This window comes from Triticum aestivum, chromosome 4A (genome assembly GCF_018294505.1).
Source record: "Triticum aestivum cultivar Chinese Spring chromosome 4A, IWGSC CS RefSeq v2.1, whole genome shotgun sequence".
Classification (NCBI taxonomy): Eukaryota; Viridiplantae; Streptophyta; class Magnoliopsida; order Poales; family Poaceae; genus Triticum; species Triticum aestivum.
In genome coordinates, this window is record NC_057803.1 from 15,528,763 (window position 1) to 15,554,922 (window position 26,160).

Genomic DNA, 26,160 nt, shown 5'->3' on the forward strand with positions numbered 1-26,160 from the left:
ATCTAAAAGTTATTGATGTGTCCCCTATTAAATCTTTGTTTTGCAATATGAATCTTGATAATGATGGGACTGAATATGATCCACCTTTACCTAGAAGGCGTTCCAAGAATTCGGAATTTGTTGATCTTGATGCTAAATTTGATAAAAGTGGGATTGAAGAAATTAAAACGCTAGATGTTGCTAAACCCACTATTATGGATTTCAAGTAATTTAACTATGAAAATTGATCTTTGATTGATTGTATTTCCTTGTTGCAATCCATGCTAAATTCTCCTCATGCTTATAGTCAAAATAAAGCGTTTACTAAACATATCGTTGATGCCTTGATGCAATCTTATGAAGAAAAACTTGAATTGGAAGTTTCTATCCCTAGAAAACTTTATGATGAGTGGGAACCAACTATTAAAATTAAAGATCATGAATGCTATGATTTATGTGATTTGGGTGCTAGTGTTTCCACGATTCCAAAGACTTTGTGTGATTTGTTAGGTTTCCGTGATTTTCATGATTGCTCTTTAAACTTGCACCCTGCGGATTCCACTATTAAGAAACCTATGGGAAGAATTAATGATGTTATTATTGTTGCAAATAGGAATTATGTGCCCGTAGATTTTATTGTTCTTGACATAGATTGCAATCCCTTCATGTCCTATTATTCTTGTTAGACATTTCCTTAGAACGATTGGTGCAATTATTGATATGAAGGAAGGAAATATTAGATTCCAATTTCCATTAAGGAAAGGCATGGAACACTTTCCTAGAAAGAAAATTAAATTACCTTATGAATCTATTATGAGAGCCACTTATGGATTTCCTACCAAAGATGGCAATACCTAGATCTATTCTTGCTTGTTATGCCTAGCTAGGGGCGTTAAACGATAACGCTTGTTGGGAGGCAACCCAATTTTATTTTTATTCCTTGCTTTTTGCTCCTGTTTAGTAATAAATAATTTATCTAGCCTATGTTTGGTTGTGTTTTTTGTGTTTAATTAGTGTTTGTGCCAAGTAGAACCGTTGGGAAGACTTTGGGAAAGTCTTGTTGAACTTGCTGTAAAAAACAGAAACTTTAGCGCTCACGAGAACTGCTGTAATTTTTATTTGGAAAGTGATATTTAGTTAATTCCTTTTGCAGATGATTAATAGATAAATTCCTCACGCCCAGAAATTTATTTTAGAATTTTTGGGGTTCCAGATCTTGCGCTAGCTACAGATTACTACAGACTATTCTGTTTTTGACAGATTCCGTTTTTCGTGTGTTGTTTGCTTATTTTGATGAATCTATGGCTAGTAAAATAGTTTATAAACCATAGAGAAGTTGGAATACAGTAGGTATAACACCAATATAAATAAAGAATTAGTTCATTACAGTACCTTGAAGTGGTCTTTTATTTTCTTTCGCTAACGGAGCTCACGAGATTTTCTACTTTAAGTTTTGTGTTGTGAAGTTTTCAAGTTTTGTGTAAAGATTTGATGGATTATGGAACAAGGAGTGGCAAGAGCCTAAGCTTGGGGATGCCCATGGCACCCCCAAGATAATCTAAGTACACCTAAAAGCCAAAGCTTGGGGATGCCCCGAAAGGCATACCCTCTTTCGTCTACTTCTATCGGTAACTTTACTTGGAGCTATATTTTTATTCGCCACATGATATGTGTTTTGCTTGGAGCGTCTTGTATTATTTGAGTCTTTATTTGTTATTTTACCACAATCATCCTTGCTGTACACACCTTTTGAGAGAGCCATATATGATTTGGAATTTGTTAGAATACTCTATGTGCTTCGCTTATATCTTTTGAGCTATATAGTTTTGGTCTAGTACTTCACTTATATCTTTTAGAGCACGGTGGTGAATTTGTTTTATAGAAACTATTGATCTCTCATACTTCACTTAGATTATTTTGAGAGTCTTTAATAGCATGGTAATTTGCTTAAAGTCTTAATATGCTTGGTATACAAGATTAATAATAAAACTTTCTTATGAGTGTGTTGAATACTATGAGAAGTTCGATGCTTGATAATTGTTTTGAGATATGAAGATGGTGATATTAAAGTTGTGCTAGTTGAGTAGTTGTGAATTTGAGAAATACTTGTGTTAAAGTTTGTGATTCCCGTAGCATGCACGTATGGTGAACCGTTATGTGATGAAGTCGGAGCATGATTTATTTATTGATTGTCTTCCTTATGAGTGGCGGTCAGGAACGAGCGATGGTCTTTTCCTACCAATCTATACCCCTAGGAGCATGCACGTAATACTTTGCTTTGATAACTTGTAGATTTTTGCAATAAGTATATGAGTTCTTTATGACTAATGTTGAGTCCATGGATTATACGCACTCTCACCCTTCCACCTTTGCTAGCATCTCTAATACCATGCACCTTTCGCCGGTATCATACACCCACCATATACCTTCCTCAAAACAGCCACCATACCTACCTATTGTGGCATTTCCATAGCCATTCCGAGATATATTGCCATGCAACTTTCCACCGTTCTGTTTATTATGACACACCCCATCATTGTCATGTTGCTTAGCATGATCATGTAGTCGACATCGTATTTGTGGCAAAGCCACCGTCCATAATTTCTTCATACATGTCACTCATAAGTCATTGCATATCCCGGTACACCGCCGGAGGCATTCATATAGAGGCATTCTTTGGCCATGTTATTTTGAAGAGACATAATTACTTAGTTAGTATGCTTGAAGTATTATTATTTCTATGTCAATATTAAACTTTTGTCTTGAGTCTTTCGAATCTGAATATTCATACCACAATTAAGAAGAATTACATTGAAATTATGCCAAGTAGCATTCCACATCAATTACGAGCAGGAATTAAGCTTGGGGATGCTTGATACGTCTCCAATGTATCTATAACCTTGATTGCTCCATGCTATATTATCTACTGTTTTGAACATTATTGGGCTTTATTATCCACTTTTATATTATTTTTGGGACTAACCTATTAGCCGGAGGCCCAACCCAAAATTGCTGTTTTTTTGCCTGTTTTAGGGTTTAGAAGAAAAGGAATATCAAACGGAGTCCAAACGGAATGAAACCTTCGAGAACGTGATTTTTAGGAAGATTATGATCTGGGAGACTTGAACCCTACATCAAGAAAGAAAACAGGAGGCCACGAGGTAGGGGGCGCGCCTACCCGCCCCCCCCCAGGCACGCCCTCCACCCTCGTGGGCCCCCTGTTGCTCCACCGACGTACTCCTTCCTCCTATATATACCTACGTACCCCCAAACGATCAGATACGGAGCCAAAACCCTAATTCCACCACCGTAACTTTGTATCCACGAGATCCCATCTTGGGGCCTGTTCCGGAGCTCCGCCGGAGGGGGCATCGATCACGGAGGGCTTCTACATCAACACCATAGCCCCTCCGATGAAGTGTGAGTAGTTTACTTCAGACCTACGGGTCCATAGTTAGTAGCTAGATGGCTTGTTCTCTCTTTTTGGATCTCAATACAATGTTCTCCCCCTCTTTTGTGGAGAACTATTCGATGTAATCTTCTTTTTGCGGTGTGTTTGTTGAGACCGATGAATTGTGGGTTTATGATCAAGTCTATCTATGAATAATATTTGAATCTTCTCTGAATTCTTTTATGTATGGTTGGTTATCTTTACAAGTCTCTTCGAATTATCAGTTTGGTTTGGCCTACTAGATTGATCTTTCTTGCAATAGGAGAAGTGCTTAGCTTTGGGTTCAATCTTGCGGTGTCCTTTCCCAGTGACAGTAGGGGCAGCAAGGCACGTATTGTATTGTTGCCATCGAGGATAACAAGATGGGGTTTTCTTCATATTGCATGAGTCTATCCCTCTACATCATGTCATCTTGTTTAAGGCGTTACTCTGTTTTTAACTTAATACTCTAGATGCATGCTGGATAGCGGTCGATGAGTGGAGTAATAGTAGTAGATGCAGGCAGGACTCAGTCTACTTGTCTCGGACATGATGCCTAAATACATGATCATACCTAGATATTCTCATAACTCTGCTTAATTATGTCAATTGTTCAACAGTAATTTGTTCACCCACCGTAGAATACTTATGCTCTCAAGAGAAGTCACTAGTGAAACCTATGGCCCCCAGTTCTATCTTTATCATGTTAATCTCCTACTACTTAGTTATTTCCTTTGTTATTTACTTTGCCTTTATTTTACTTTACATCTTTGTCACAAAAATACCAAAAATATTATCTTATCATATGTATCAGATCTCACTCTCGTAAGTGGCCTTATAGGGATTGACAACCCCTATTTGCGTTGGTTGCGAGGATTTATTTGTTTTGTGCAGGTACGAGGGACTCGCGAGTAGCCTCCTACTGGATTGATATCTTGGTTCTCAAAAACTGAGAGAAATACTTACACTACTTTGTTGCATCATCCCTTCCTCTTCGGGGAAAACCAACGCAATGCTCAAAAGGTAGTAACAACCTTCATCAATGGGTCGGCCCAGCCGAAAGTATCTCCCACGCCATATATGTTTGGGACGTATTTCAAAAAAAGACCATCCTACCCTTTATTATGAAGGGGTATCGAAGAATCTCGTGCGTCGATGTGTTTAAGAGTGTTGTACCGAAGAAGAAGTGAATAAACAATCTTCTTAAGTCTCTATCGCCAAGGGGCTTCATTTTAAAAACAATATCTGCTTGAACGGAGCAACATGTCGTAGCCACATCCTGAATTCTTGTAGTTGTTGTTAGTCGGCTGCCAAGATTATTTTCTGGGAAAGCATGTTGAATAACACGCCATGCATATATATATCCCATATATCATCAACTATGGTCAAGTACCTAACAATAAATTCACCACAATGTTAAGTCCAATAGCATATACTTTTTAAGTAGTGTTAAATGTGAAAGTAGAGAGAAAATAATTAATTCGTTGAAATATAAGTTATGATCAAAGAATAAAAGAGCCATGATAATTCGCTGTATTACCTAACCGGTGAAAGGTATAAATTGAAGTTTTGAACATTTTCTATTTAGGAACGATTATCTAGACACAAGAAACGTAGCAAACTATTCAAGCAACTGTAAGTTATTTGGAGGGGAAATAGTTTTTTAGGTCTTTAGGGATATTGATGATTTTCTTCACTAGGTCTTTTTCTTTTCAAACAAAGCAACGCAAAATACACTTTAGAAAACAACTTGGTACCAAAAAATGAACTATAATACAAAGAGCAACCGCGGAGGAGGTGCTGAACACGTCGGAGAAGAGGTGTCGTCGATTCGTCACCGTCGTCAACCGGTGGCCGGAGCAGTTGCGCCGCTTACCTCGTCGTCGATGTGGATCTGCGCCGGAGGAAAGCTCGAGACAAGGAAAATGGTGGCGGGAGTTTTGCCGCTGCGATCGCCCTAGCTATATAGGTCGACCGAATCGGCGAGCGGTGACCCGAAATCATCCGCCGCTTTTTCGGAGACATGCACGAGCTCCTGCCATCTTCGTAGCCGCAGAAGGTCAGCCTCGTGTTCCATTCCCTTGCATTGCTCGAGCCTGACTCGTTGGAAACTGCTGATTCGGACGTTCCTAGCGGGCCTCGCTGAGGAGTGCTTTAAGTTTCGTGTGGGCCAAGATTCTGATGCGTGCTAGACAACCAAACAACCGTTTTTTGGCTGGGTTTAATGCGAGCAAACCAAGCGCGCCCTTAGGGCATCTCCAACGACAACCCGCAAATTCTCCCAGCATCCGTCCACAGACAAGAATGCAGAAGGACGCCATCCAACCATAGCCGCATACATTTTCACAACAACTCGAACCATCTGGACAAAATTCGTGCAAACACAACCGGATTTCATATAAACATGACGGATTTCATATAAAAATGCCGGATTTTCATATAAACACGGCAGATTTCATTACATTTACATCAACTAAGTGGTGCTAATCCGGCTCTGGAGGTATAATAATACCTAATCTAAATGGCCTTCCGCGGGTCCCTTTGTCTTCCTCATGTCCGGCAGCCCGATCATCGGACTGCCGGGAGCCCCAGAGGTATATGCTTCAGCGCAAAGGACGGCTCACTTCCCCACCGCTCATCGGAGTGGAACCCCCGGCTAATGCTTTAGCGAAGCGGAAGGCGGCGCCTCCGCTTCTATGGACTCCATGCGGGATCGGCGAAGGTCCTCGCAAGAGAAGAACTGGGCAAGACACCGATGGTGTACGCGGCGTCGCATCGGCGTTGGCCTTCATGGGACCCAAGTGGCGGTGATCTCTCGTGTTCTACTTCTCCTCGATGATGGCGACAGACGTGAAGGCACTGGCATCGACTCGTTGCTCTCTGCGCGCCCGGGTTCTATCTCTGTCTACATGGCACGGCCGCAGGCACGGGAGGCGTGGGCGCAGACACGGGAGATGCGGTACGATGAGACGTCGTCGACGGCAGCGACGACGCCCGCGCCGTCGTGCTCCCCTTGCTACTCCTCATTGAGCTGGTCTGGAGCGGCGAGTTGCTAAACCACGCGCTGACTTGGGGCGGCAACTTGCTTCATCGGGCTAGGCGGGGGAGGTAAAGCAGCGAGTTGCCTCGCTCGTATCCGTTGGTCTCGACGGGCCATCCAGCCGGCTTGTATCCCGAAGAAATGCTTTCGGAAGCCATCGAAGAGTGGAGAAAATGATGAAGGAGGAGATGGGGTAGCGGCGGAGGGGCGCGATTCTTGCCCAGCGTATGACCTCGTTTAAATAGAGGGCGGACAGAAGGAGCTCGGCCGGCGTTGCGTTTAATGTCGGTCCGCTCATGAACGGACGTGTGGCCGAAGTGGGTTTCTCAGCTTCCACGCGGGTTTAATGGAGGTGTATGAATGTAGCGAGGAGGCGTGTTCAGCCGGGCGTGCAGCGGCGGTGTCCTCGGTCGACGCGCCGTTTCCATGGCAGATGCAATGAGAGATTGTGTCCGTCCTGAGCCGCCTTCAATACGGAGCGGTGCGCTCTACAGCGGCATGAATGCGGGCAGCTGCCGGCGGGCGAAAAGTGTGTGCCGGGGAGAGGGAGGGGGGTCAGGGCGGTCAGAAGCGGGCTTAGGATCGGTTCGGACTCCCACAAACCTCCCCAACTTTTGTCTCCGGTTTGCAAAAGAAAACCGTCCGGATTGTTCCGCAAACCGACACAGGTCTATATTGGATGGCTTCCGTGATCCAGACAACGCGGTCCGGATGGTTGCGAGAGGTTTGAGAGTCCGGATTGAAGATGCCTTTAATATTTCGAGATTTGAGGGTCAGAGACGCCCTTAATATTTCGCTCATACGCCAGTAAAAAAAACATTTCGCTCATACGGATCGTACAGTATCTTAGCAATATTCGGAAGTCACAAAAAGAGAACAAAAAGTGCGAATCTAGAGGTACCTGCGGGCACGAGATCGCCCATCCATCCGTGCGGCCGCCACCCACGGATGCCGTTAAACCCTAACTCCCATCTCCCCTATTTCTAGGGTTTTTCTCACTGCCAGCACGCCACTACCCCTCCCCACCCCCCTTCAGCAGCGCAAAACACCAACGCCGCCGCCGCGCCGCCAGCCCGCCGGGAGCACCGCCGGAGATACCAGCCATGGATCGGTACCAACGGGTCGAGAAGCCGCGGCCGGAGGCCGCCGCCATCAGCGAGAACGAGATCCGTATCACCACACAGGGCCTCATCCGCAACTACGTCACCTACGCCACCTCCCTCCTCCAGGTACCGCACCATCCGCCACCCCCGTAGCCACCGGCTCAGGCCCCAAGGGGGCAGCCTCGAATAGGCGCCGTATCCTCGGTCAGATCTTGTGGCGGCACGTCTTAAAATGGCAAATTTGGGCGGAATATTCTTCCTGACCCCATACAGCATCGAACGTGACTGTTGATTATCGGCCGGCCACTGATATATACGGCAATGATATCTTGTTTTGCTTGCATTTTTTTTCTGTGAGATTTGGTGCTGCAGTGTGATATTTTCCATGCCGTCTTAAAAAGGAATGCCATCTGGTTAAGGATATCTGCAGTATCTAAGTTAGCGAGTAATGGATTTACGGAATGCGGACATAGCATTATGTTGTCCTACCGGGGTGAGTGATCAGGGACAGGGAGGTAGTTTTTTGCTTATCTTGGATGACAGGTGGTAGTTTTGGTATGCTAATTGGACAGGGCCACATCAAAGCTCTAGCTAATCTGAAGATTTAAGGGCCTTCCGTGGGCTCTTTGATGTTACAGGCTGTATGATATACTCTTGTTATCTAAAATACAATAAATTCAGCGTCCCTTTGTCGAGTGCAAATTGGCATTTGTTGATGTTTACTCTGAATGCACTGAAATCTTTAATAATCTTGAGCTTATCGAATTTAGTTGGTAGGTACATGAGTCATCAGTCTGGATATACAACAGATTCAATCATGTTGGCAAAGGCTTGTATTCTCTTGGTGTGAGCCCTTCATCGTGGAGCCAATTGCTGCCATTAAAAGGAAATGAGATTGAAGCCAGAACATTAGTGGCTCTCCTGCCCTGTCTTATCTTTTGTAATGTCAAACTGGTTTCCCTGCTGGTCCTCGCATGCACCTAACTGATATTGTTTCTGTAATGCTGCCAGCAGGCTTTGCTGTTTTGCATTTTCATGGATGCTACTTGCTATTAGTCATTGCCATTTCCACAAGTTACAGCCCTCTTTTGTTGTAGGTGCGATATCGCACCACTTCCCGGAGTCTGTTTATTTTGTAACAATTGTTTCAAAGTTGGGGCGTGCCACTCAGTCTAAAGTTCTCAACCTTGATCCTTATAAGGGCCACACATCCATGCAATCCTTCTTTGTATCAAGGAGGATGCATCATGTAACAATGTGGTAATTCCACCGTTCTTCTACAACCATGACCTGCTACGCCACTTCTGCTGGGTGTATAGTTTATTACTGTGATATGTGGTGCCATCTGTACTTAGCTAACTATTACAGCTCACCCGTATCACATGTACCTGTATGCATACAGTGAACCTTATAAGTTGTTCAAATCAGGAAAAAAGGGTGAAAGAAATTGTGTTGAAGGCCATGGGACAAGCTATCAGCAAGACAGTGGCTATTACCGAGATCATAAAGGTTGGTCTGTTCTTAGCTCTCTTTTGATACCATCATTTGGACTCCTTAAAATTAACTAGCTCCATCTAATCACAGAAAAGGATCCCTGGGTTGCATCAAGATACAACGATCAGTTCAGTCAGTATTACTGATGTATGGGAACCCATTGAGGAAGGCCTTGTACCGTTAAGTATTGCAAAACTATATTGCTTGCTGATTCCTTGGATCACCCTCTTTGTTAGTGTTTTTATATATGTCATCTTGTTGCAGATTGGAGATGACTCGTCATGTTTCAATGATCTCAATCTCCTTGTCACCTAAGGAGCTCGACACAAATTCACCCGGGTATTATGTTTGACATGTTTTCCTTCCCATGATTTGTTTTGAAGCATCTAGGATGCTCTACCTTGATTTCATGTGTACTGTAATATACAATTTTATGTGATCTTGTAGATATCAAGCTCCATTGCATGCAGAGCCACTTAAACCAAGGTACCAGCAAGTTCAGCGGTATCAACAACAGCACCAGCCAAGACAAAATCAAGGTCAAACAGGTGAACATACAATCACTAAATGTAGTTTGTCTATGTTACTGATTGCTAACTTGTTCCATGTGCATTGAAGATTCATATGTACGTGGAAGAGGCAGAGGGAGAGGAAGGGGCTGGGGTGGTAGGGGAGGGTATGGTGGAGGTTATGGTGGGTATGATAATAACCAAGGAGGTTATGGTGGATATAGCAACCAGGGAGGATACGGCCACAACCAAGGTGGGTATGGCAATCATGGAGGTTACGGCCACAACCAAGGTGGGTATGGCAACCAGGGAGGTTACGGCAATCAGGGAGGGTATGGCCAAAACCAAGGTGGCTATGGAGGGGGTTATGGTTATGATCAAGGTGGATATGGGGGATATGGTAAGTTCTATCATAATTTTTTTTGTTTACTGTTATTCAAGGTTGCCCATCAGCGAAGTATTTATGATAATCTAATCCTTACAGAAGTGGAGTTTAGTGTTTGACTGCTTCAGTTGATTTTTTTGGATGCTTTTTTGGGTCTTCCCTGAAAATCGTTACAAAAAGTTGGGGTGTTACACTATACATACACAACTATGTGTTCTCACCATTTTATCTTGTCAGATAATGGTGGCTGGAATTACAACCAGAACAGAGGCCGTGGTGGCGGTGGGCGAGGAAGAGGCAACTGGGGATACAGTGGTATGTACAAATCACAGCAACATACAGTCTATTTAGGCATGAATTGAACTTTCTGTTGGTACCCACCTATCTTGTGCATTTACTTCATCTTGGTACAAATCTAAGTAACAATAATTTCTGCTGCTGACTGATGTCTCCATTATGGCAGAACTTCAGTGAATGGTATTCGTGACGATAGAACAGGGTTTTAATCACCAATAATAAGATTTCAGTGCTAATCTGATTTCCCTTTAAACACATTCGGAAAATGAGTTATACATATTGATAAACAAAGAATAATTTCTTCACACTTGCTGTTTTATCTCAAGTTATATATTTAGACCATGTGCATGTGTACTGTGATTATTTTCCAAGCCTGAACTTGTATTTGAAACCATGATTGAAACAATAACTGTATGTGCTTTAGAGAAAAGATACAGTTTAAATGATCGCTATCCTGGGCATTAATTCAAAAGGTTCGAAGCTTGCTTGTATAGATTTAGTAAGTCTTTAAACAATACAGCACTGTGTATCAGATTCGGTTGTCTTGTTCTTGCATAATAAGCCTTTAAACAATCAATCATGGAATCTGTCCATCACAGGTCCAGGATACGAGCGCGGTGGCCGAGGTGCAGGCGGCCCAGGTGGCCCAGGCGGCAGGGGCTACGTGCGGGGCCGTGGTCGGATGGGCCCTGGCCGCGGGCGCGGGAACCAGAACTATTAGGTCACATAGTGCTGTATTGTTGCAAAAAAGAGAGACAGAAGGTACGCGTTCTGTGAATCGGAACCGAACCTTGGCGCTGTTTCATTGTGAACCATCGACTAGGCTTCCCAGTTTTTAGCTATAATCGCCAATGGTATCGGTACCATTGCTTCCATTCTGTGGGATTTTGACAAGCATGTTATGTTGTTCCTGGGACACCTTTACTGTATCTAAGAGTGCAGTTTTGAATAGTAGTTCATCTGTTTACCAGCTTTGCCTTTCCTAGCTCCTTGCCATCTACTCCCTCCGTTAGATACATCCATTTCCGAGACAAGTAATTCCAAACGGAGGGAGTAGTATGCTATAAAAAAGATTGTTTGGCCTGGGAAAGGATTTGTAGCTTACTGACCTGGGCGAAGAGAACTGAAGCTTATGTACTGTGAAAACTATAGCCCCAATTCGCAAAATCAGCTGGAAATCTAGTTTGACCCTCTACGATAGACCCTGACCGCTTCCACCGGACATAATTTTTTTGGGAAAGGCCACGGGGCATATCTGGGTAAAAAACCTCACAATCAATTAAGGTGTTTAACTGAAATTGGGTCACCTGACTGAGTCAACAATTTCTCAAAGCTCTCGTTCAATTCTTTGATACTATACACTATTGTGGTCTTCAGTTTAGAACTTGGTCATCTGATTTTGACCGGACCAATAATATCTCAAGAAGCTCTCTCATTTAGTTATTTTATTAATTCATCCTATTCCCTAATTTTGAAGCTTTTTTTATTTGATTGAGATATTCAATTTTGAATTTGGTTTACGATTTTGATTGGGCCAACGATTTTTGAAATCAATCAACACCAACCGGCTAGAAAAACATATCTACCCCGTGCACCCTCTTACCATCTAGACAAAAAAAAAGCGAAGGGGTATTAGTTTTTTGGAAAGTCAATTTTCTTTAACTTTGACCAAGTTTAGAGCCAAAAATATCAACACCCCAACATTAAGCCAAAAAATTATGAAAATTCATTTCATTATGAATATAATAACATCAATTTTGATATTACAAATTTTGATATAATTCTTCATAAATTTGATCAAACTTAAAGAGGTTGGACTTTTATAAAAAGTAATAGATCTATATTTTAAAACAAAATGAGTATATTTTTCTTCACAATCTCAACAACACCAACTACGTAGCAAAGGGCGCCCAACCCTTCAAGTGATTCCTGAATCTAGTTTGAGGGGTCTGTTTGGATTGAAATTTGATAATTTTTGTAGGACTTCAATTCATAATAAATTTTCTATGTGAGCTCACCATTTTTTAGAACAAATTTGTACACTTCAATTTTATATAAGATTAGTGAGATGTGGAAATTTGCACTAGTGCTTTACATAAACTTAATAACTGGCAGCCGTTTCTCAGGGAGGAGGCACCAGCGAACGGATAGTTCTCCCTGGGCGGTTCGATCACTATTTCGGCCTTTTCTCAGTGAGGAGGCAATAACTGGGCCAGTATAGTACTCTTCCCAGCCTGATCACTATTTTCCAAAAAAAGTCCAAACCTTTTGCCATATTATAAAAACAGCAGCTAAAATGAATTTTACTCTAGATAATTGCCATCCCCAAAAAACAAAATTACTCCACAAAAAGTTTTCAAAAAATTGCGAGTGACATACTTTTTTTTAATGAATTTTGTTCATGAGATGTTTTATGCCATGTCACTGTGCAGAAAAATGCCATGTTTGCGAGAACATTTGTTCTTTGTTTTTGCCATGTACCAATACAAAATGCCATGCCACAGTAAAAAAAATTCTAAAAGTTTGCCATGCTCTTAATAATACAAAGCCATCATCTTAATAATAAAAATGGCATGCTATTAATAATTAAACTATCTTGTACAAAAACAAACTTGACTGGTGAACATTAGAAAAAATGTTCAAATTTGCCATGTGAGAAAGTTTGAAAAATTATAAAAGCTGCCATGCATTTTTTTAGAAAAGAAATGCTTGTACCTAAGAAAAAAAAACATATTTTGTCATCTACTAGAAAAAGGAGAAAAACAAGGACGGGCCAGGATTCGAGCCCATGTCTCACGACACTAACCAATGCAGTGGGCGGTATTGTTTTGAATGGGATAATGTTCGTCGGGTTTTGTATCACAGCGAACGAGTTAAAAATATGATGTGTCTCCTATCTCCTTCGCCAAGGTTTGTGCAACGAAACCACGGAAGACTGAAGAGGGAGCTTTCACTGGGATAGGACCACTGGCGAATGATCGTCAGCTAACATTTCCGAAACCTTTTTTTGTCATTTCCTAGAAAGAATCCTGATCTCATCAAATTTCTGCAACTTGCATGTAGAGCACATAGTCAATTTTACAGATTCATATGTTGTTCTTTGCTAAGAATTCCATAATTTATGATGTATTAGTTCTGCACTTTTTCTTAGTTCCGCATTTTTAGATTGTTTCAACTATCTAACCATGATTGAGCCTAAGTATGAAACAAATTCAAATTATTACTAATCCTAAGGATTTCTCTGCGGAGCACATCATCAAAAAATGTTCCCCAGAAACCCCGATTACAACATAGACGCACACACTGTCACCACCACACACCTGCTGAAAACCAAGTTGAAGTTGCGGAGCTTGAATATTGACGAAGTCACCACGGGTGTCTCGCTGTCGAGAGATACTCGCCTCCCACTGAGAGAATAATCCGCATTAATGAGACATCAAACCGTCAAACCCGGGGTTTGATCTCTGGTGGATTGAGGATATCACTGACCTCCTAACCAGCCAATCATTGATTGGTTCTTCATCGCAATTATTTAGAAAATACTTACCTGCAGGTTTTTTGATCAAGTGCCCTCCATTCAATCGTTTACTAGGCCCACATGAGGTTGACCAATGGATGCCTGTTTTCCCGGCTCCACCGAGTTTGCCTCCAGGAAGGGGGAGGACTCTTCATGTCCTCGACCTTGAAGAGGTCCATGCAATTCTTCAATCACTCCCTATACCCCTCTCAAGGGCCAAGTATGCTTGAAATCATGGAGCCGTGGAGATCTCGGAGTGCCCATTAAAATCAAAATCTATCTATGGCAACTGATCTGAGGTAAGCTACCAATTGCCGACCAAGTCCAAAAGCGCCATGGCCTCAGGAAGAGACAGATTATGCATCATTCGTAATCAACCTAGGATTAGTATCACATTTTATTCTCTTGTGTGATGGCACAATTTTTGCAGTTTTATATGGGATACACTAGCGTGTACCGTGTAGGTGAGCACCCTCGTCCTTTGCCAAATCTTCCATGCTCATAAGCTCATTCAAGGTATTTTTGGGCAATAACAGCCCCTCAGTTGACTGGAGTTCGCCATGATAATGTGGGCCCTCTGCAATACTAGGAACAAAGCTCTAACACTGCTAATGCTTTTAAAAAAGTCACCGTCTATTTGCGACTGTTCAGCGGGAAGGACATGGAATACTTGGACTCCCTCATTTACGGCATGGGAGCACAAGTGAAGGCGCTTCGAGCAGGAGCAACAGAGCAATCCTCCTCCTACCTTTGGGACATTTTTGCAACCCTGTCTCATTCCGACAATCTGTATCATTCGTTTTATCTTTTTCTTTCATGATATGTATGTCCTGTTGTAAGACAACATCCCAGACTAATTTGTTACCTCTGCTTTGTTAAGCGCTTTATTTATAAAATCGGGTTATAAGCTTTCTTTCTCTAAAAGTTTTATCGCTTGTGTTAGTAGCAGTACTACTTGCGTAATATGTAGTACTCCCTCCGTTTCTAAATATAAGTCTTTTTAGAGATTTTAATATAAACTATATACGGAGCAAAATACTACATACGGAGCACAATAAGTGAATCTACCCTCTAAAGTATGTCCATATACATCCGTATGTAGTCTATATTGAAATCTTTAAAAAAAATTATATTTAGAAACGGAGGGAGTAGATGTGTAGCACATCTACCTCTACAATAGAGGCGATCCTACTAATTATCATGCAAGAATGCGTTTAAGGAGTTGAATTTTGATTAAATCGCCAATCAATCACTGGGGATAATACAGTTCTCAATTTAGTGGTCGACTCTAGCGGCTCAATGGTCGTTTATCATGATGTTCACAAATGTGTGGGTCGCAAGCATATAGACAAGGAGACGTCCTCATTCAATGCACCAAATTCATGCGACTACCTTCCTTTCTTTCACCCTCTCCGCAAAATTATGTTTTTCTTTTCATATTTGCAGTGCTCAAACGTAGTCATCTTTTCATCCCGGTGCGTCTGAAGAAGTGATATCTCTTCATCGTTGGCGTCACCATGTCCACAATAAAGTTTAAGCATCCCAAGTGTAACATCGTTTGGAACGCTACTAGCAAAATGCCCCTTATGTTCCATTATATAGTGCACATATTTTTTTCATAAGTCAACTTCATAATTTTTTTATCAAGTTTATAAGAAAAAATATCTTCGTTTTTTTGGGGGTATTGCAGTTGTAGATTCAGAAACAGTTTAAATAAAGATCAAATGTGAGTCAAGCCGACAGTTTAGGGCTAGTTCTTTTGGGCGGCTTAAAAAATAAGTTGTCTCTTCCCGGCTTAAAAAATAAGCCACCCCTAATATTTTATGAGACTTCTAAATTATTTATTCCGTGCTAGTTTAGAAGTCCTAATGAATAAGAGAGGCGGCTTATGAAAAAAGCTAAGGAGAAGACGGCTTATTTTTTAAGCTACCAAAAGAACTGGTAATTAGAAAGAAAAGGCGAGCTTCCTTACAAAGAAAAATATTGGTTGGCTGGTAAATAACCATGAATTTGACACAATGAGGGTATATACAATAATACTATTATAAGAGTGCCACGTAAGCTGAATACAGAAGTGGAGGAGACAGAAACATGAAGAAAATGACTGCCTTCTCTTAATTAAAAAATGATCTCTTAGCTGTAATATCTCTCACTACATATTTATGTGTATCTTGTTATTGAAGATAACATTGAAAAATAACCTATAATATATTATTTTTATTGTCATCTCTAGATTACATGGCGGACTTAAGATAATATATCTACGTGTGCCCTGAAAGCTGTACTTCATCCGATCCATATTAATTATCGTTCAAAACAAATGTATCTAGCACTAAAATAATATCTAGATACATCCTAAAATAATATCTAGATACATTAATTCAGCAACAACTAATATGAATCGAAGGGAGGAATATTTTTTTTTTTTTGAGGTAAAGGGAGGAATAGTTTTGACGTGCAGATGCGCCATCCATAACCCAACCTGGTGAGTGCCACGTGTGCCGTCACGCTAACGAGAAGGGGGCCGATTTTGTCCATCATCAGGCGCCAGCTACTGGACGCTGTCGGATGAACATGCCCGACTAAGCAGGCTCCATCCAACGAGTCCACTGAACCATTCACCACCGAATCTGGATGCATCCCCGTCCAGGTGCGTCGTTCGGTCGGCCAGATTCATCCGATCGGCCGTCTGGGCTATATATTACAGCGACAGCTCCCCCGCCAGCCTCGACACCGTGACTGACTCGGCCGTACGGTATCGATTCCCGCCGGAAAAGGAATCAGCGGCGAGCGCCATCGACGGAAGCAAATCATTAGGTATCTAGCTAGCTCCTTTAAGAGAGAGAGAAAAAAGAGTTATCTAGCTAGCTACTTCTAGGCGGAGGTCGACATGGTTCAGGCCGGATTGGCTCAGCCGGCGCCGAGCACGGGGGCGCCGGCGATGGCGGCAGCGGCAGCGGCGGTGCACGTCGCGCTCAAGATCCCCTCCGGCGGCGGGCCGTATGCACGGGCCAAGCACTACCAGGTAAACCCAAGCACTAGCTATGTACTACTCCTATTCATTTTCTGGACGATGAGGGATGTGAATGGTGGCCTCCGGGCCGGAAGGATCGAATCTATCTCACCTCGAAAACACTTTGTTAATTGGCTGTAATGGGATTGAAGTGCTACTTATAGTTAGACTATTCAGTTAGAAGTTGCAACATAGTACAACCTCTACTTCCTAAATATAAGACGTTTTGGTAGTTCAATTTAAATTGCTACCTGTAAAAAAAAGTTCAATTTAAATTGCCAAAACGTTTTATATTTATAAACGGAGGTAGAAGTAGTACGGAGTAGTTGGTTAGATTTCATTCAATATACCCCGTCTTAGTACATGCTGGTGGTGGGCTGGTGGCCACACTGCTTCGTTTAGAGTAGTTCAGAATCGTCACGCAAGACGGTTTCTGCACCCAGAGTAGCTCTTCCAGCATCTACTCCCTCCGTTCCAAAATAGATGACTCAACTTTGTACTAACTTTAGCATAAAGTTGAGTCATCTATTTTGGAACGGAGGGAGTACATCACAAGGTGGAGTGGCAAAGCATTTCAAGGAAATGAGAAAACAACAAATTTCTCTTTTTAGTTTTTGTACGAAAAGGCAAAGGCCATATATTAAGTAGTAGAATATATCATTACAAAAGTACCCTTATAAATAAAAAAATACTTCTTCATCCTGTATCCACCGATAGCATGCTGTGAGCAAAGCTCATTGTCATCTCTGGCATCCGTCTCAACGGAGCAAACTTGTTTAAGCTCATGGTCTTGTAGAAGTAGTGGCCATACAGTGGTCGATGTAGACCGAAAAACGCCAACGGCCATGATCTACAGAGCAAATGGTTGCATCGGAGAGGAAAACACTGGAGAGGGCCTATAGCCCCAGTTCCTGCCAGACACAAATCTCACTCACTCCCAAACAAGGCCGAGACTGGTCAACCTTTGCCGGTCAGAACTGGAGATGAAGGATCAAGATGCACGGCCATGTTATCCGATCCGCATTGTAGCATCACTGAGGCAAACCTATTGGTGAAAAAAAACCCAAACCTGAAGAACTAGATTCACACACCAGGGGCGGATCCAGAGAGAAAATGATCCAGTGTGCTAGCATAGAATCACACATATTTTTCATCTAAAGATAAAGATGGGGGTGTCACATTCTATAAAATCATGAATCAATGATATGAAGAAGCACTCCCGAAACGAGGGCGAGACGACAAGACCTTATTCCATGCCGATGACGCCATAACATCTCACCACCCCTGACTGGAGACAAAACCTAACTTATTCCTAACCCTACTACCACCGGACCGAAGACCAAGGGTCACTGCCCCCTCACGTCGCCGGAATGACAGACGGGGGGAGAGGGTACCCGTGGTCTCACCGGGAAAGAGGGTAAATAGTCCGCCGCCTCTGGTGGAGGAGAAGAGAACGACCCGTACATATAGAAGATCGCCTGCCCGTTGATCCTTAAGAACAACATCATTTCTAAACGACCACATGGGCCAAACATAGAGCAATGGGCACAAGCATTGTCTTAAATCTGCGTTTATGATTAGTAGCCAGTCCTCGTATATACATGGGGCGGAGCAATGGATCCGACCAAAAGGAAGTGATGTTCCATTTGAAACAAAAGTACGGCAAAAGAGATGTCCTAACATTTAGCTAGTGATCACTTTTCGTCATTCTTCAAGCATGCACGCGCCGATTTCATCAGATCATAAACTAAGTACAAGGTTCCATGTAACGAGAAATAATCACTCCCTTCGGTAGGATTTAGAAGGCGCAGTTTGTTTATCCAAAGTCAAAATTTTGAAGTTACACTTACAGTAACAAAATTCTGTGACTGGAGGGTTTAACAAATAAGTATGGACTTGTACATGAGCGGAAAATGATCTATAATTGACGACTATTTCGAATAAATTGGTTCATCAGCTAGTGGAGAAGGACCTGGACGCGTCGATCGCGTGGTTCTGGAAGGCGATCGAGACGGGGGACAAGGTGGACAGCGCGCTCAAGGACATGGCGGTGGTGATGAAGCAGCGCGGCTACCTGGACGACGCCGTGGACGCCATCCGGTCGCTGCGCCACCTCTGCCCGGGGAAGCAGTCGCAGGAGTCCCTGGACAACATCCTGCTCGACCTCTACAAGGCCAGCGGGCGCACCAAGGAGGAGATCGAGCTGCTCAAGCACAAGCTCCGCCGGATCTACCACGGCCAGGCATTCCCCGCCGACAAGGCCACCAAGCGCGCCCGCTCCCACGGCCGCAAGATCCACGTCTCCGTCCAGCAGGAGACGTCCCGGGTGCTGGGCAACCTCGCCTGGGCCTACATGCAGCAGTGCAACTTCATGGCGGCCGAGGCCGTGTACCGCAAGGCGCAGATGGTGGAGCCCGACGCCAACAAGGCCTGCAACCTCGCGCTGTGCCTCATGGAGCAGGGCCGGCTGGGGGACGCCGAGGGGGTGCTCGCCGACGTGGTCGCCGGCGCGTTCCGCGACGGGAGGGAGAGGGAGCACGGCGGCGGGAAGGTCGTCAGGAAGGCGGAGGAGCTGCTGGAGCGGATCAGGGCGGAGACAGGCGGCGGCGGCGAGAAGGAGGCCGGGGAGGAGGACGGCGCCGAGGCCGACGAGATGGCGGAGCTTCTGGACATGGTGGCCAGGCAGTGGGCCGCGCCGTACCGGAAGAGCCACCGGAGGCTGCCCGTGTTCGAGGAGATCACACCCTTCGGCAGGGAGCAGATGGCTTGCTAGCTAGAAGCTCATGAGAACTCAATAGAAGCTGTGAGTGTGCAGTAGCTTGATCAGAATAGTGTGAAGCTCGTGAGAACTCAATAGAAGTTGTGTGTGTGTGTGCAGTACTGCAGTAGCTTGATCAGAATAGTGTGAAGCGTACGTGTTAATCAATGTGACATACAGTATGTTCTATGTTGGTGCTCATGTATGTAGATGTGTTGCATGTGCAGTGTACAAGTTCTTTTTGGCGGTTTCATGTGTACAACAATTTCAGTGTATATGTACATATATATACTACCAATATATTTTTGGTAAATGATTCTATTCACCCGACCCAATCATCCATGCTGGCATGTCATGCGGGTATAGTGCCTCAGACAACTTCCTTCTTTTGTACAACATTCTCTTTTCTTCTCTCCCGGATAATGTCTCTTTTCTCCAACCCCTCTCTCATGAGTTCCTCCTCTCCCATGGGATCCCCCTGCAGGCCAGTGGCTCATATTGCTAGTTCACGACCACCATGGACGGCGCTAGGTGACTCCCCCTCCTCTCATCATTTCTCAAATCGAAAGTCAAGTTGGAGCTTGGATCCAGATGTTTTCTCTAGCTCAATCAAGTGCGATGGAGGGGTGAGGGGGAATGAGTTTACTCACCAGATTTGGCAATAGCGATGTTCCGACAAGCCAGATTTTCCACTGCAATCTCAAGGCGGTGAGACGAGGGACCCAAATGTTGACGGTGCAAGGTTAGTGATTTTGCACCTTTTCCGATGTTGCCCATATACATTTTGTTGCAAACATACGATCAACATGTTGTGATATTGCTACAAATGTTTGCTTTTCACGATACAACTGTTTTCACGTGCTACAAACATTGGTTTACATGATGCATTTGGCGACAATTCTTTTCAGGGATTTTGCTTCAGCCAATGGAGATTTGTTGCATACACATAAGAATGTGTTGCTTGGGTGTGTTTCAAATGACGTGACATTCTTTTACCCTGTTAGGGTATCGACAGCCATAATTGGCAAATTTGGTCTCTCAAACGTCCGCGGACGCATCCGGTCAGTGTCCGAATTTGTTTTGTTTCAGACCACCATTTGTGCGTGCATGCAACCATGTCACCAAATTATCCGGTTGGCATGTGATTGGTGGAGAGAGAGAGAGAGAGAGAGAGAAGAAAGAATATAGAAAGAGAAAAAGTGATCCGGGATGGGCCGCATCCTACGTGGAGAACTGTCCAGACACACCCGTACATCCCCATATCCTCCCCATATATGAATTGTTTATGGGGATTTGCGGAAAACCCAAATATGTGAGGACAACATGAGGAGAGGGTGATCGGGTGCCTTTTCTCTTTCTCTCTCTTGTCTGTGCAGTGACCGGGCCCGGACGCTTGGGGAGGATATGAGCGGTTCGGTTGTAGATACTCTTATTCATATCACGAGTAAAATGATGCGGCGATGTTGCAAACATACATAACAAATGTTGCGCGGGGGGAAGAGGGAGGGGGTGGGATATGCTGGAATGTCAATTGCGCTGAAGATCACGATCTTAGGTCTAATTGGACGATGTGGATTTATTTCTGCCCGGTCAACCCATAGCTTTGCCCTTTTTTTGAACAAAAATGGAGTTAAAAAATCTTTTTTTTCACAAATACATATATGTGCTCTTTGGGCGCCTGAAAACATTTACGAAGAAATATTTTTATTTGTAGGTAAGACCAGAACGAAAACAAATAAATGGTTCTATAATGGATATACTATCATAGAACCACATTTGTTTTATCTTAAAAATTAAAACATAACTGTAAAGATATGTAGAGAACATCTATATGCAAATGTGGGTTAAAATTTCAACTTCTTTTTTTGGAGAATATAATTTCAACCTTTTCAGAAACCTATAAATTTGCCTTTTGAATTAACTTTGAAAATCCCATACTCCATGGAGCCACCACACTCCAGCGACCCTACACAGGCACCAAAGGTGGTGTCGACCTAGGATTGCGGGGAAATGACAGTAATTTCACAAGGAGAGTTCAGTGTATGTTGGACCAAGGAAGTGTATGGATAGTGTTAAGATATTCTAATGCAGCTCCCTAAAAAAGGTAAGATGCTCTAAGCTTGTTCAAGAGCCATGAACACAGAAGCATATTTCAGGAATATCAAATCGCCGTACGGAATTGCAGTAAAAGTACCTCATCTGAATCACAACATTACTAATTACAACAATGCAAAATAAATATTTGGGCATTGACTCTTATATATTGCGAGCCTTGGGACCTAGATATATATAACTAAATTAAAGAATGCGATCAGCGGAAACTATAATAACACTGACATATTCTAGCATCACGACGCTGTTGATGGTGATTGCACTCTCTATGTGATTGTTTTCTCGGAAACAGCGCTCTCTACATATGTTGTAGCAGCATGCCCTTTAATTTCCCCCTTATTTCCTTTCCTGCATTTCTTTCTTCTCTTCGACAATGCGACGTCAAACTGAAGGCTATAGCAGTAGTTAAAACAGTGGGGTGAGGTGAGCAGTGCACTCTCCAGTCACATCACCAGCATTTGAAGTCGCGGCAAACTGTCAAGATGATGCAGAGGATCAGCAAGACAATGATGCCAAAAGCGATGAGCTTTATCTTCATGTTCTCCCACCACATCTTCTGCCGTATCTTTGTTCCTTGCTTCTTGAAATCTTGTGCCTGCAGGCAGGCAAATATGACCAGATATGTCATGCACCGAGGATGGTGACAGAGGAAAGAAAAGATCGAATCGAGGTGCGTATGAGTATATGATACCTGTGAGCGGAGATCCTCGGTCTTATCGACAAGCAGTTCGATTTTCTCACCACGATCTAGTACCTGATGTACAGGTTGTAAGGAAAAAAGTAAACACGCCGAAGCTTCAGAAATGCCCCGATAGGGATCACTATCAGACTGAAAGTAGAATTGACATGCACCTTTTCAATGTTTTGCATCATCACTCCCTTCACCTCTGAAACCTGAGCCTTCACTTTTGCAAGCTTGTCAATTTCCTCAGGATGCAGGTCACAATACTTCATGTGTTCTTTAAGCTTAGGCCTGGAAAAAGACATCCACTGTAATAGTAACTCACACTGTTTATATTTATTTATTTCTGAACCATGCATGCTCATATAAAGTAGCTAGCACCCATGTATTGTAATGATTCGGTATTCACATTCACATTATATGATAAGATGAGACTTGCTGGAATTTCGAAATATGTGTGCACAGATATCACGGGAAGTACCCAAATTCTCGTTTGAGGCTATTGGGACCAGCAGTTTTGGCTTTTCCTCCGCTGTATTTCTTGGCGAAATCCTCCTTAACCCTCTCAATGAAGCCGATTGGAAGTTGCCGACCAGCAGACTCGGTAGCAACAACACAATATGCTGAAAATCAAATGCACGGTTACATAAAAAACTGACTGAATCTGCTTGACTCTTACATAAGTGTCCTACACTCACAATTTTATCTCTACTATTGAACAACAAAGCCAAAACAGAATGCAGTGAGTTATCAACAGGAAGATAATACTTCTAAAGTATCAGAATACTTTACAGGGATACACGTCATTCTGAAAAACTGATGTATGCGAATTTGGTGAAATTTTAATTTCTCGTGTGCGATTCCAATATAAATGGCTTCAAAGAGGACCCCATACACTATGTCAAGGAAAAAGGTGTCTAAAATTGTTATAGACAATGACACGACACTGAAAAAAATTACCGCACGGCAGTAACCACCCTACTCATCGCAACATTATCATGATAACCATGTCCTCAACCAAAAACATGAAAACCACATTTATCAAATCAGACAAGGCAAGCAAGTCAGGTATCACATTTTCCATCATCATGCTATCCATAAGTACATAACAAGAATGAAAATCCATTCGGATCAAAGTACTCCCTCCGTCTCACAATGTAAGACTGTTTTGCAAAAATGGGACGGAGGGGGTACCAAACAAGAAAAGGAGGTCTCCGGCATTTGTTGCCTTCTGCGAAAGAAATGCCTTGATGGTTTCAAATTATGTAGAGGCACACTTAGATTTGCCTAGATCTTGACAAAGCCAGTTCACCTAGCAAGCATCAAGCCAACAAAGTTGTATTGATTCTCCACCCCCAATTCACCATGTCCATGAGAAATGTGAACATTGCTGAAGACATGTAACCTATTAAACCGAGAAGGTCAGCAATCAAGCCAATGCCAGATCGCCAGCGCAACCAGCGATCGAGAACACGTGAACGCACGCACGAATCATACAACTCGATGGGAAGACGACGGATCAGGCGGGTTGGGGAGTGGGGCATTACTGAATCCATCGTGGATGTGGTAGTTGAAGGTGTGGCCGTCGCAGTTGTAGCTGAGCCGGTTGTTGTTGGGCGGGAGCTTCTGGAGGCACTGGGCAGCGACGGAGGCGAAGTTGCCGGAGGCCTCGGCGTGGTCGGCCAGCACCGTGGTGCCGCGCCCCACGAAGCTGTAGACCAGCTTCTTCGGAGGAGGCCCCATCTCTCCGGCCGCCGGCGCCTGGACGGAGGAGGGGAGGGGCGGAGGAGGAGGAGGATCGGGGTGGCGAGTGGTGGGAGAGCGCGCGGGGACGGTGGGAGCGGGAGCGTTAGGAGATCGGAAGGGGTGGCGGGGAATTGTGGTCGTCCCGCTACACAAGCTAAATTTAGATCTTGTGGTGCTTTTGCTGGTTTTTGTATTTATTTTGCAAAGCAAATGTGCTGAGTTTCTTTAGACCATACACATCCGCAGCAAGCCTCCTTGTTGCACATCATTTTCACTTTCTTAACTTCTTTTACTTACTTTAGTACTTCGACCACTTGATATTGGTGCTCGCATTCTTCTGGATTCATTTTAGGTCTTTTGACGATATGCATTCAGTAAAAGGAGACGTTTTCATCGACTACAAAGTGGCGACTTCGTCAATTTCAAAATAATGTGTCGGCCCAGCTCTCGGAGATACTCCCTCCGTTTCTTTTTAGTCCGCATGTAAGGTTTGGTCAAAGTCAAGCTTTGTAAAGTTTGACTAACTTTATATTAAAAAAATATAAATATTCACAATATGAAATCAATATTATCAGATGCACCACGAAATGTATGTTCATATTATATAGTTTTTAGTATTGTAGATGTTCATATATTTTTATATAAATTTGATCAAACTTTGTGCAGTTTGACTTTGATCAAATCTTATATGCGGAGTAAAAAGAAGGGAAAAGTATATTTTCTGTCCCTTAACTCTTTTGAAAGTAGAGAAATGGTCCCTTAACTCTAAAACCAGCAAAACGTTGTCCCTCTACTTTTAAAACCGGATAAGTTTAATCCCTCGTGCTGTTTTAGATGGTTTCCTGCCAATGTGGTGTGGTATTATGGTATTCACTACAGAAAAAAGTGAGAGCCTGGAAAGGTTGCGCGCTGCCAGTCTCATCACGCTCCCGGTTGCCACTTACGCCGCCGCCTCATGGGCCCACAAGCAGAACAGCAGTGCCCGTTCGTCCATGCAGGCTGCGACATATGCCAGTCTGAGTTTGCCCATGGCGAGATCGTCCAGGTGCCAGCCTGCTCGACGGCGGCAACGCGACTTTCCGCCGAGAGTGGGCTTGGAACGCTGGCTTGATGTGGTCCGCTCGTAGTAGATACGATTACATGCCGATGCATGCGCGCAGCAAAAGCAAAGCCAACAACTAGCTTACGTATGCACGTCAAGTTGATTCCTCTCGGGCCAAAAGCACCGGCCGCGCCAGTGTTAGGTCTCAACTCACACGCCCAGATGCACTCTGATGTGAACACTAGGACTCGAGTAGTTTGTGCAGCGAACAACTTGACGCGCAGCTGGACACTTGCATCGACATGCAACGACACGCATGCAGCTGCCGGAATCCACGCGCACGGCCTCCACACAAAATAGTGGAGCTCGTGCCCTGCTGACTGAATGGGATGAAAACGGGAAAAAAATCAACGGCCTAACTAATTATTCAGCAGCCAGAAGCGCACCAGGAGAGGTTGCTTTATACACGAGCGAGCTGGTACGAGTCTAGCTTTGTACAGCTGAATGACCGTAAGTTGGGTGCTGCCCCGGCCGGAAGGGGTGCGTCGTGGCCGACAGCCACCGCGCACAGTCAAAACCACTGCACGTCGGCATAAAACCACGCGAAGCGATGCGAGGGACTAAACTTATCCGGTTTAAAAAGTTGAGGGACTAAACTTATCCGGTTCTGAATGTTAAGGGACTAAGATTTACTGGTTTTACAGTTGAGGAACCATTTCTATACTATCGAAAAAGTTGAGGGATAGAAAATATACTTATCCCTAAAAAGATACAGAGGGAGTACTCACAGTGATAGAATATGTGTGCATACGGTCATAGAGATGAGTGTATGTATGAGCGTCTGCATTTGTACTGTGTTAAAGAAAATCATGACTTTGAACCCGGCTTTTGTCAATATAAACAAGTTGGATGATTTTGTCCATATGGTCTTCATAGTTGTCTCTGGTTTCATGTGACAATGGTTGTGGAACCCTCTCTTCTCCTTCAAAATCACTCATAGCTAGTGTCGTGAACAATTTGTTATAGGTACTTAAAATTCACTTATAAAATGTC

At 43.5% G+C, this 26,160-nt stretch overlaps 3 protein-coding genes across 4 annotated transcripts; 2 read left to right on the forward strand and 1 right to left on the reverse strand.

Annotated features, from left to right (window-relative positions):
- Positions 1-7,426: 7,426 nt before the first annotated feature.
- Positions 7,427-11,204, forward strand: LOC123084813 (TATA-binding protein-associated factor 2N). Of its 2 annotated transcripts, none has more exons than XM_044506323.1 (8): positions 7,427-7,678; positions 8,981-9,061; positions 9,137-9,225; positions 9,311-9,385; positions 9,494-9,594; positions 9,665-9,955; positions 10,178-10,255; positions 10,837-11,204. In XM_044506323.1, the coding sequence occupies exons 1-8, from the start codon at positions 7,553-7,555 to the stop codon at positions 10,956-10,958; spliced, it is 963 nt and encodes a 320-aa protein (XP_044362258.1). In that variant the 5' UTR covers positions 7,427-7,552; the 3' UTR covers positions 10,959-11,204. The 2 variants fall into 2 exon arrangements, with proteins under 2 accessions (XP_044362258.1, XP_044362259.1); XM_044506324.1 differs by having other exon boundaries at positions 9,494-9,585.
- A 5,170-nt stretch (positions 11,205-16,374) lies between these two features.
- LOC123084814 (protein SULFUR DEFICIENCY-INDUCED 2) lies at positions 16,375-19,855 on the forward strand. The gene is made up of 2 exons (XM_044506325.1): positions 16,375-16,779; positions 18,725-19,855. The coding sequence occupies exons 1-2, from the start codon at positions 16,645-16,647 to the stop codon at positions 19,538-19,540; spliced, it is 951 nt and encodes a 316-aa protein (XP_044362260.1). The 5' UTR covers positions 16,375-16,644; the 3' UTR covers positions 19,541-19,855.
- A 1,804-nt stretch (positions 19,856-21,659) lies between these two features.
- Positions 21,660-24,194, reverse strand: LOC123081585 (putative vesicle-associated membrane protein 726). Its single transcript, XM_044504143.1, has 5 exons — positions 23,867-24,194; positions 22,801-22,942; positions 22,490-22,610; positions 22,329-22,391; positions 21,660-22,232 (listed from the first exon to the last, which is right to left on the reverse strand). Exons 1-5 carry the CDS (start codon positions 24,060-24,062, stop codon positions 22,086-22,088), a joined length of 669 nt encoding a protein of 222 aa, XP_044360078.1. The 5' UTR covers positions 24,063-24,194; the 3' UTR covers positions 21,660-22,085.
- Between the last annotated feature and the right edge of the window lie 1,966 nt (positions 24,195-26,160).

Bases quoted from the DNA above. Each gene is read 5' to 3' on its own strand.
- LOC123084813 (XM_044506323.1), top strand. From the start codon at position 7,553: ATGGATCGGTACCAACGGGTCGAGAAGCCGCGGCCGGAGGCCGCCGCC. The intron at 7,679-8,980 runs GTACCGCACCAT...TGTTCAAATCAG, and splicing joins ACGCCACCTCCCTCCTCCAG to GAAAAAAGGGTGAAAGAAAT. The intron at 10,256-10,836 runs GTATGTACAAAT...TGTCCATCACAG, and splicing joins AGGCAACTGGGGATACAGTG to GTCCAGGATACGAGCGCGGT.
- LOC123084814 (XM_044506325.1), top strand. From the start codon at position 16,645: ATGGTTCAGGCCGGATTGGCTCAGCCGGCGCCGAGCACGGGGGCGCCG. The intron at 16,780-18,724 runs GTAAACCCAAGC...TTGGTTCATCAG, and splicing joins CACGGGCCAAGCACTACCAG to CTAGTGGAGAAGGACCTGGA.
- LOC123081585 (XM_044504143.1), bottom strand. From the start codon at position 24,062: ATGGGGCCTCCTCCGAAGAAGCTGGTCTACAGCTTCGTGGGGCGCGGC. The intron at 22,943-23,866 runs GTAATGCCCCAC...TTTGATTTTCAG, and splicing joins CCACATCCACGATGGATTCA to CATATTGTGTTGTTGCTACC. The intron at 22,611-22,800 runs GTACTTCCCGTG...GTCTTTTTCCAG, and splicing joins AGCCTCAAACGAGAATTTGG to GCCTAAGCTTAAAGAACACA.